Source organism: Pleuronectes platessa, chromosome 18, assembly GCF_947347685.1.
Source record: "Pleuronectes platessa chromosome 18, fPlePla1.1, whole genome shotgun sequence".
In the NCBI taxonomy this organism is placed as follows: Eukaryota; Metazoa; Chordata; class Actinopteri; order Pleuronectiformes; family Pleuronectidae; genus Pleuronectes; species Pleuronectes platessa.
The window spans coordinates 7,585,152-7,596,073 of NC_070643.1; the positions used below are offsets into that span (position 1 = coordinate 7,585,152).

Genomic DNA, 10,922 nt, shown 5'->3' on the forward strand with positions numbered 1-10,922 from the left:
TTTTTCCCTCCAACTCTTCAGCTTTAACTGCTACTCACTTTCTAGATTGAAAGCAAATGAAGCGCGCGGCTTTTTTGTAGACTTTCTTCTTTTTAATCTCCCCCTCTCTGTCCCCTTAAAGTCACTCTCCCTGACTTTTGTATTTTTCTCAACTTTTAAACGCTACTGCATTTCTTTAGTGCAGTTTTTCCTTCCACCTTTTCTTAGTTTCACTTGGTTTGACTTTTCTGTGACGGAAAAATGTATATAAAGAGAGGATGCATGTAGCTCTTACTCTAAACAGATGAGTATTTTTCTGGCTTTAATGCTAACATGCCTTTATTTGTGCCAAGTTTTATACATTTTGAAGAATTTGAAAACTCCGTAATGCCTGGCTAGAAAATCGCAGGGCTGCAGCTTTTTTTCCTGCATGTTTATCACACATTTGATGGGAGGAGGTTGGTAGGTGAACTTTAAAAGAAACAAACAAGAGTCGGTACGATTTCCCCCCCCCCTCGTCAGCTGAGCAGGCAGCTCCCCTGGTTATAATAATCTGAGTACGAGCCCACACTAAGGTGATAATTCGTAAGCCCTCCTGTTCCCATCATCCCCCGAACCCTCACGTTCCCCCTCCCTCACCTACTCGTCCTCATCTCCCTTTTACCCTCTGTGCGTTAACCTCATTACCCATGCAAGTAATTGGAATCTCTAAACGCTGGCGAGGCCAGAAGGGCACACAGCCTCACCCAGAAACCTAATTGAAGAAAGTCTTGAAGCACAGCACAGCAAGGGTGAGAGTCTCCTGAACTATATATATGTATATATATACATACATACTTCACACACACACACCTCTGTCATTCTCGCTCTATTAGCATCCTTTCTTTATCTCAGAGGCTCTTCATCATCATCATCATCACCTGAGAAAGCAACGGAAACATCCTCTATTCAGTCATCACCTTTTCTTGCTTCCTGACCTCCCACCTCTCCCCATCACCATTTTCTAACATTTCTTTTTCTTCAGCTTCATTTCGCTCACCCAATCTTCGGCCTCATGTTATAAACTTTTTCAATGACAGCTTTTTTAAATTTCATATACTTTTATACTTTTCACTGTCTTTAACCTTCGACTATAAACTGCTGGCTATTGGGTTTCAGTAACTGTGTGGATGGTTCTTTGGATTTACAGCAGAGAACTTTTAACAAATATTTTCACCAAATGATCACTCAACCTAATAACTGAAGTAAAACATTCAGTTATAATAAATTAAAAAAAGTAACAAGCTACTAACAGTTAATCCTAACCAAAACTTAAGCATGGCCTTTAACCATTATAATAATAAGCTATTTATTTAGCTTTCCATCCGTGGACTGTTGCTTTATATTCATGAATTTGTCAATCTTGTAGTTTTCACATAAATCATAAAAATATATATCATCTGTTTTAGAGATAAAGAATTTGCTGTTAAGTTATTGATCAGTATTGATTTTTATTCTAAAATACAACTTTTGTTGACGCCATTTTTGCTGTGGAAGTTGTGTTGAGCGGAGTCAAAGAGCAGGATTAGCATTAGCAGAAAAGGGTCGTGGTAATGCATGGCTTGCTGAGCTCTAATTTCCCATCTCTCCGTTTTGGTCTCAGACCTCATCTCGTCTGTCGGTGCGACCGTCCAGTTCGGAGACGCCCAGTGCGGCCGAGTTGGTGAGCGCCATCGAAGAGTTGGTCAAAAGCAAGATGGTAGGATAACACGCATGACATCCTGAATTTCTCAAATTTGTGGCATTCAGAAGGACTTTTTTTATCTTACAGATACACATTCCCAATTATATATCTATTTAAAGAAATCCTTGAATTTGTAACCGTTTCTGCGAACGTTTTATTTGACCGTATTTCACCTTGTTGTCCTGATGCAGGCTCTGGAGGACAGACCCAGCTCTCTCTCAGTGGAACAGGGCGACAGCAGCTCGCCCTCCTTCAACCCCTCTGACAACTCCCTCCTTTCATCCTCCTCCCCCATGGAAGAGGTGGATGAACGCAGGAACAGCATCCTCAAGAAAAGACAGTACGTCTGCTTCCTCCTACATTTTGCACAGTGATGAATTGCGAGTTTTCATTTGTAAAAAGTTTGCCATCTCTTCTTTCCCCTGTCTGTGCTGTAGTGACATTCTGCTGGAGTTGATGGAGACGGAGAGAGATTATGTCAGGGACCTTGGTCTTGTGGTGGAAGTGAGTTGATGCTTTCTAAACTGTGGATCTGCTTATTTACTTTATACACGTAATTGTACCGTCACAGTGCTGTAGCTCTCTCTAAGAAATGAGTAATAATGTGTGTCTCTGTCACAAGGGCTACATGAGTCGGATGAAGGAGGAGGGCGTCCCTGATGATATGAAAGGGAGAGACAAAATAGTGTTTGGCAACATCCACCAGATCTACGACTGGCACAAAGAGTATGTGGTGCACGTGTACAGATGATAGAGAACTTTCTCAGATACACAGAAGCTCACGTCTTCTCTTTCCTCCCCCTGTCTATCTCAGCTTCTTCCTCGGGGAGTTGGAGAAATGTTTGGAGGACCCTGACAGACTGGGACCACTCTTTCTCAAGCAGGTCTGTCCACAGTGAAATTCTAACCTCTGCTTTTTCTTGCAGACATTTGATCGTGTTGTAATTCTCTGCGCTCTTTATGTCCAGGAACGGCGACTCAACATGTACGTGGTGTACTGCCAGAACAAGCCCAAGTCAGAGCACATCGTCTCAGAGTACATCGACACCTATTTTGAGGTATGAGCACATTATGGTGAACATTTTAGCAGATGTCACACTTTTCCATCCAGCTGAGTCTCTGAAGTAACGTGTGACTCTCTAGGACCTGAAGCAGCGGCTGGGACAGAGGCTGCAGATCACAGACCTGCTCATCAGGCCAGTCTCGAGGATCATGAAGTACCAGCTGCTGCTCAAGGTGAGTGTGTCACAACAACTGCTCAGTTCCCCCTTTCACCTGTCATTACTATACAGCATCTCCTCTTCTGCTGTCTGCAAGTACACACACTAGGGGTGTCACTTTCTGTTACAAATTTGGACATTCGCACAAACGTTGGGGGAAAGTTCAGATTTGAACTGTAACGACCTCTTTGATTTCAAAATCTGGCCTAGAAGCAAATCAGAGCGTCTGAAGTAGTTTGCCTCATGATCCAGCAGAGGGCGTTCACTATGAGCTTGACCTTTTGCGTGCTGTCTCGATCCATCATTTAAGTAAGTGAAAAGGCTAGGTTGTTTTCATATGAAAATGGAGGACTCCAGCAAGCAAAGCTGTCCTGTGCGGATAATCCTGATAAAAGATATAATTAAATTGTAAATTGTTGTGTTTATATTTAGGTGCATAACTTTTATTTTCTGTTGTAGGCTTTTCTGAAACACTCTAAAAAGGCTGGACTGGAGTCTACGGAGCTGGAGGTGAGATGAAAAAGAAAAATCTTTAAATATAATTTAATATTTAAAGTCAAGCAAATCCTGCTCAGGAACCTCATTAACCTTCTGATCGTTTCTGTCTCTTACAGAAAGCCGTGGAGGTCATGTGCATTGTGCCAAAAAAGTGTAATGACATGATGAATGTTGGCCGGCTTCAGGACTTCGATGTAAGAAATGACATTAAATGCTGAATGAAATAATGCTACACACTAACACAGCCTTCACGCAGTAGCCCAGACTTGACTTCTGTTATATTCTGTCTCTCATCTCCTTCATCTAATCCTCAATCCTGCTCATCTGTCTCCAGGGGAAGATCGTGGCGCAGGGACGTCTTCTGCTGCAGGACACGTTCATGGTCTCTGACCCAGAGGACAGTCTGATTGGCCGGATGAAGGAGAGGAGAGTCTTCCTCTTTGAGCAGCTGGTCATCTTCAGCGAGCCCCTCGACAAGAAGAAAGGTTTCTCCTTGCCTGGCTTTCTCTACAAGAACAGCATTAAGGTAATGCCTCTATGATGCACAAATCAGACTACAGCCAGTGCAGTGTGAAAAATCAGGGGATACCGCACCACTTCTTGTATCCTCACCTCGCTCTTATTGGGTGGAGTTGTTGCAAAGATTTCCAGCAGGGAATCTGATCAGAGTCTGCGAGGCGTCTGTAAGCCTCTAATAACGATTAGCAACTGCTCATCTAGGTGAAAGTCCTGTAGTGTGAACTGGGCTTAAGGACGTTTGACTCAGTCACCAAGCTACTGCTCCCTCTTGTGGAAATACTCAGGATTTAATCAGCATGTGAGAATGATTCAAAGTTTTATAAACTTGAATCAAACAAATCTTTCTTTTCAGAAAATAATTATTATGTTATGCAACATTATGAGAATCTTCATTCTTTTATATGGAAGATGTAATCAAAGGGGCATGTTGAGGAAAGTAAGTTTAGAAACAAACAAACCATGAGACCCCTGGAAACCCCAGAGCTCTAATTCCACATCAGCTGATCTGAGTTCAGTAGACCTCATACTCCATCGTCTTTGAAATGTTGAGATAAGTGCGTGCCTTGTTAATAAAAACATTTCCATCAATGGGGCTCAGATTTGCCATGGCAACATATGAATTCAAATGCAGAACATCCAGTTTAATCCAGTGGAACTGGAAAGTTTAATGTGTCGCAACCCACATCTATTTGTGAGAAACAACAGTGACAGAGCTGTTGGAGGAAAAAGGCAATAAGGCAAAACCATGTTATATGATATTTTTGTTTACTGGATAATAAAATAGCTGTAATCCTGTTTTTTAGATTAAGTTTTTAATATGTTTATTCATCTCAATGGGTATTTCTGGCAGCAGACAATGAAAATGTTGTTGACACAGATTAAGATGTAACTTTATCAATTATGATGGTAACCGATTATTTTCATGACAAAAAAGCATTGCAATAACTGCAGTTATTAAAAGTCAGTAAAGCTATTGTTAAACGTTTATTAGTTCCAATTAAAAAATTATTAGCTAACTTTCAGTCAATCGAATCGAATACAGTGATATAGAACAAGTATAAATGCTCTTAACAGCATTGTTGTTGAGGAATCATTGATTTAAAAAACGCAACTAATTTATTTGTTGGCACAATGAAATCTCAGAAAGCAGCTCACACTTCGTGTTTCTGTGTTACACTGCAGGTCAGCTGTTTGGGTCTGGAGGACAATGTGGAGAGCGACCCCTGTAAGTTCATCCTCACGTCTCGGTCGACCAATGGCATCGTAGAGTCCTTTGTGCTTCACTCCGCACATGCAGGAGTGCGTGAGGTCTGGACCCTTCAGATCAGCCAGATACTCGAGAGCCAACGCAACTTCCTCAATGGTACACTGACAAACACCACACATGTTCTATGGAAGGAATTGTTGAATATGTGTTTGCACGTGTCTCTTTTGAACCTAATCACCGCTCTGACTTTACCAATAGAGTATCAGAGGAACCATGTAGGGGCAAGTGGTGGTTCGTGTGTGCCCAGCATGGGAGCTCCAGTTGGATGTACCAGTGGTTCTAGTGCGCCTCCTGGAGTTGGAGGCTCCGTGGGTACTTCCAGCCCTTCAGGACCCCAGGGTGGCTCTCGTCGGCCCTCCAGAATCCCCCAGCCCTCCCGCCTGCCCCAACCCCTACGCCAACACCCCGGGGCCGACCCCGATGGCCCCAACAAGATGTCAGGTATGAGCATCTATACATTTCTGTGAAACTTGTTTTCTGAGGCAAAATGACAGATGTGACTGAAGTGTAAGTTTTCTTCGCTTATGGTCCAGGTTCTTCCCCTCGTCCTGTCCCTCCTCCCCTTCTCCTTCCAGCGGGTAGCCAACAGGGCAAGCGCCCTAGCCAGACCCCCGAGGAGCAAGCACAGACCCCCTCTCTTGCCAGCGTTGTAGCCCCTATTCCCCGTGCCACAGTTGGGCCACTGCCGTCAACACCCACTTCCAAATCACGGCCTGGAGCCGTGGCTCTTGTGGCCACTCCTAGCTTTAGCAAAGACATCCTCCCTCCTCCCCCACCCAGCCCCGGCCAGAAGTCCGGATCTGGATTCTGGAACTCTATGCCAGGCTCTCCAGCCAGCCGGCCTGGCTCGTTTACCTTCCCTGGGGAGGCTGGAGAGAGTCCAGTCCGCCAAAATTCAAACCAGACCCAGACTGGCTCTGGATCTGGTAGCCAAACACACAGGCACTCCACACACAGCAAGGAGGCAGACCGCATGAGCACATGCTCGTCTGCCAGCGAGCAGTCCATCCAGTCCACCCAGAGTAACGGGGTAAGACCACTACCTGCTGCACAGTGCTACTCCAACTAACACCGAGGCAGAGGGAGGCCTGGTCTGTCTTCTCTGCCCACTGTCTCCTGTTCTGCTGCAGCCAGCGCTACTAATCTGTCCCCTACTACGCATCTCTGACAACCTTCACTGCTCTTCAACATCATCCTCTCTAGCAAAAAGTTTGTCAACATGTTTTCAGGTCCTCTCTAATGGAACTTGATCAGCTCTTCAGTGGCTCCCTTTTCAAGGCTGCATCTAGATTTCTGACTTCTAACAAAGCTTATACTAACACTTGATTTCCTCTTGGCCGCCCTTCACTTCCTGCTGTCTTCATGGTTTGTTACTCCGATCTACTTTTCCTGCAACTAACCTCCAATGTAACGTTTGTGGTACCAAGACAAACGTACTCAACCAAGATTCTCTCATACAACCTAACGTTCCTCCTCTCGTCTTTGCCTGGAGCTGCAAAGCAAAGACGAATGAAATGGAAACCATCTTCTTCTTCTTCCTTCCGTCCGTCCTTCATCCAGTTTCCTTTAAAAAGAAGAAAAAAATTGAATCACTGATTTATCTTTCTTGCTCTTCAATCTAATCCTTTCTGACGACTGTTTTCAGTGGCTACTAAACTATTAAATCTTCTTTGTTTTTCCGCTTTTATCTTATTTAAATTTTTCTCACTTTATCTAATCAAATCTATTTCACTGTTTCTCTTGAATATTATTCCACAGTTTGAAAATATCTGTTATCATAAACCTGGAAAATATTTTACCTTTGCCTGTATTGAACCCCATCAATTAATACTGTTTCCCATGTCTCCATCCTGTGGTGCAGAGTGAAAGTAGCAGCAGCAGTAGCGTATCCACCATGTTGGTGACCCAGGACTACATGGCTGTGAAGGAGGATGAGATCAGCGTCATTCAGGGCGAGGTCGTCCAGATCTTGGCCAGCAACCAGCAGAACATGTTTTTGGTGTTCAGGGCGGCCACCGAGCAGGGCCCCGCTGCCGAGGGCTGGATCCCCGGATTTGTGCTGGGACACACCTCGGCCATCGTCCCTGATTGTCCCGAGGGATCCATCAAGTAAGAGCTCTGAAAGATTTAAGGAATCATTATTTTATAGTCTCATCTTTATCTTTATCAAGGGAGTTTTGTGTGATTGTGTTGTCTTTTTTATTCTCCAACCTTTTTCAATAAAGTGCGTAGAAAACAATGAGTCTTTCTGGCTGAAAAGAGAAAATGAATGAACCTGTTCATTTTAATTTTGCTGCGATCGTGGTATTACTATGAGCAAAATGAACGCCATTGTATTTAAACGTTCTATTTCCAGAGGCAAAGACTGTAAGCAATCTTACAAGTCATATCCTTTTGTATTTCTTCTTCTGTTTAGTTAATGCTAATATAAGGTGTCTCAACTACCTGCAATTGGTCAGAAAGTCAAAAATTTCACACTGCAAACAAACCAAGTCATGGTTCAGTTTGATTTGGAAAGAGACCATCTGGTTGGTCCAAATCGTGGTGGAAGGCATCTTTCACACTTTCACATAGTTGTTTAGTTCAAATAAAACTGAGAAGTCTGAAGATCTGGAACAAACCAGAAAGATGGGATAGCATGTTAAGCTTTCTATAGATAAGTGGTTGGGAGCTCTTCTGAATAGATTATTAAATGAAGTCAACATTTGTTCAATGTATTAAATACACGGTGTATTATAGGTGTGAAGACTGTACAGTTACAATATGTCCGACAGTATACTGTAGTGCCAAAATCCCTACATTAACCTACTAGTTAAACTGAACCTTTGGATCTGACTTGAGTCCTCTTGTTGTTCCAGCAGGAAGTCTTCATCCTGGCACACGTCCCTGCGCATTCGTAAAAAATCAGAAAAGAAGGAGGCAAAGAAAGAGACCAAGCTGGAAAACGGTTACAGGAAGTCCAGAGATGGCCTGGCTAATAAGGTTTCTGTAAAGGTGAGTTTATCTAGTACTACTCTCACATCATGCTTCTGCTCCACAGTGCATCACTCATGATTTGTTTTCTCTTTTCAGCTTCTAAATCCAAACTACATCTATGATGGTGAGTGTGAACTTTGTGTGTAAAATGAATTCAATACTATCAAGGGCGCTTTTAATAGTTAGTGCTGAATTCAAAAAATCATCTCAGCATTTGACAGGATTTGACCTTTTCCTCTTTCAGTTCCCCCGGAGTTCCTCGTACCTCTGAGTGATGTGACCTGCGACAACGGAGAGAGCGTCACCCTCAGGTGCAAGGTCTGTGGTCGCCCCCGGGCCGCTGTCACCTGGAAGGGACCCAACCAGAGCAACCTCGCCAACAATGGACACTTCAGCATCACCTACAGGTAAGAAACCACCATCTCATTTGGACAAAGCTCCATCAGACTGCAGAGTAGATTTTCTTTTCTCACATTTAACTGTTTTGACAAGAATAGTCAACTAGTTGTTTGTTGAAATCAGACGTAGATGAACGTGTGTGTTTCTTTCAGTGATACGGGTGAAGCTACACTGAGGATAATTGGTGTAGCCTCTGACGATGATGGCGTTTACACTTGTGTTGCCACAAACGAGCTGGGCAGTGTTACATCCTCCGCCAGCCTCAGAGTGTTGGGTGAGAGCACAGATTCAGTTCTGCCTTTGAGTTGTGATGAGGCTACGTACAGACATGAACTGATGGATTGTGTCGTTTGTCTCAGCTGTGTCCACTGACGGGATCAGAGTGAGCTGGAAGGACAACTTCGAGGCTCACTACACTGAAGTGGTTGAACTGGGAAGGTAAAAATCGACTGTATCTTCAAGCAAGGGCTTTGTTAATAATGGAGCACACAACTTCCATGGAAAAGTGTCCTATCTTTATTCAAGAGCAGGGCCTATTGACTAGCCTTTTCTGATCTTGTAGTGCTTTCACTCAGAACCCTGCGCTCTATCTATTGGTTGGGTAACTCTGACAGGCTCGTCCACAAAAAAGTCAGAGAGCAGAAGAGAAATTCGAGATTAAAACGAGCTGAAGCTGGAAATCCAAGCGGGGGCTGTTTGAGTGTGAGCGGAGGGTTTTGAGTGACTTTAAACAATGCATTTGAATAAAGATGGGGGGGGGGGGAGAGAGAGAGATTTAGTCAATTACATAACAACCATAGCTATTTTGTGACGTACACTAACAATCTACTGAATGTCCCATCTTCTGTCAACTCACCACCAGGGGTCGTTTCTCCGTCGTCAAGCGCTGTGACCATCAGGGAACCAAACGTACGGTGGCGGTGAAACAAGTGAACAAGAAGTTGATGAGGAGGGATCGGGTGACTCAGGAACTGAATCTGCTCCAGAGGCTCCAGCACCCCCACATAGTCAGTCTCATAGACACGTATGAAACCCCCAGCAGCTACGTCCTGGTCCTGGAGATGTGAGTACAGTCGAGAGAGAGAAAGATCAAGAGGAAGAATTTGATTTGACATGTGCTGCTCATTAACTCGATAGATGGAGTCTGGTGGTCTCTAAGAACAAAGCACATGCAGGAGTGAAAGCACAGATACTAAAAGTACACACTCAGAATACTAAATAACATACAAACAGGGAAAATGACTCAGGAACTAGTCCACTTGAGGTCCTCCAGGATGCTAGGGGGAGTGATGGACTCGATATGGAGAAGCAGGGTCCACTGGGCTTTATGCCTCTAACCCTTTAACAAGTCTTACTATTTATTTTGAGGTAACAAAGATCCAACTAAGTGGTGACATTGAGTGCTTTAATGGAGTGTTATGACCATTCACAGACACTCTGTCTTGTCCTTTATCTAAGGGTCTGGGCTCGACCTTGGTTGCTATGGTAACTGCCAATGGAGATGGTGCAGCTGGACACTGTAGTGACCTGTGAAGAAACTATTCCTTAAAATACATAGACATTTAAAAACGTCATAATAAAAACGAAAAAAAATTACGTTCTTGTCAGGAGCAATTTAAAATCTTGGTATATGAAGTCTGATACTTATCTGAGCCCATCCATCTGCAGAGCATGTGTTCACTCTGTATGTGTTTTGACCTTACAAGCCACCGTAGGTATGTTTTGAGAAACATTGCTGTTCTTTCATTTGATGTTTTTCCTGTTCGTGTGTTTCAGGTCTGACCAAGGTCGTCTGCTGGACTACATCGTGAGCTGGGGGAATCTGACGGAGGAGAAAGTATCCTGCTACCTTCGGGACGTTTTAGAAGCTTTACACTACCTGCACAACTGCAGGATAGCACACCTGGATGTAAAAGTAAGTACTTCAACCATGACATGCTCCAACTGCAAGACTGTATTAAATGAACTATTCAGCATTACGTTAAATACACTTGTTTTCCTTCTCGCTGAGAATTAGATCAATACCACGATTTCTGTGCGACAAATGAAGCTACAGCCGTCCGCCTGTTATAAAAATCAGACATGTTCCCCAATAAACCACAAATTTTCACTTTCATTTTATGATTGGACTAGAATGTTATTCAGTAGAGAACATAACTCAACCAAGGACCAACAGTCCCATTAAATTCAATCAAGCTGCACCAAATTAAAACATACTTGATTTCTGTTCCCTTAAAATGCCAGATTTCTTTCATCAATATCCCAGAATTATTCCCTGGGAAGTAGGGTGAAAATGTCACCAAAAAAACACAATGTAAATGTAAGTTTAAAAAATGTATCC

The 10,922-nt window shown here is 43.4% G+C and overlaps 1 protein-coding gene across 2 annotated transcripts in view; it reads left to right on the forward strand.

The window, feature by feature from the left end:
- LOC128461508 (triple functional domain protein) overlaps positions 1–10,922 on the forward strand; it is a 76,409-nt gene that overhangs the window by 62,466 nt on the left and 3,021 nt on the right. The window contains exons 42-62 of one of the 2 annotated variants that reach the window (XM_053446450.1): positions 1,622–1,717; positions 1,894–2,042; positions 2,140–2,206; positions 2,325–2,428; positions 2,517–2,586; positions 2,671–2,760; positions 2,846–2,938; positions 3,382–3,432; positions 3,537–3,614; positions 3,755–3,946; positions 5,122–5,302; positions 5,405–5,647; positions 5,740–6,236; positions 7,068–7,315; positions 8,065–8,200; positions 8,279–8,306; positions 8,427–8,589; positions 8,734–8,855; positions 8,941–9,019; positions 9,444–9,644; positions 10,358–10,496. In XM_053446450.1, coding sequence (XP_053302425.1) covers positions 1,622–1,717; positions 1,894–2,042; positions 2,140–2,206; positions 2,325–2,428; positions 2,517–2,586; positions 2,671–2,760; positions 2,846–2,938; positions 3,382–3,432; positions 3,537–3,614; positions 3,755–3,946; positions 5,122–5,302; positions 5,405–5,647; positions 5,740–6,236; positions 7,068–7,315; positions 8,065–8,200; positions 8,279–8,306; positions 8,427–8,589; positions 8,734–8,855; positions 8,941–9,019; positions 9,444–9,644; positions 10,358–10,496 — 3,027 coding nt within the window. The remainder of the gene's footprint in view (positions 1–1,621; positions 1,718–1,893; positions 2,043–2,139; positions 2,207–2,324; positions 2,429–2,516; positions 2,587–2,670; positions 2,761–2,845; positions 2,939–3,381; positions 3,433–3,536; positions 3,615–3,754; positions 3,947–5,121; positions 5,303–5,404; positions 5,648–5,739; positions 6,237–7,067; positions 7,316–8,064; positions 8,201–8,278; positions 8,307–8,426; positions 8,590–8,733; positions 8,856–8,940; positions 9,020–9,443; positions 9,645–10,357; positions 10,497–10,922) is intronic. The other variant, XM_053446451.1, reaches the window with a different exon arrangement.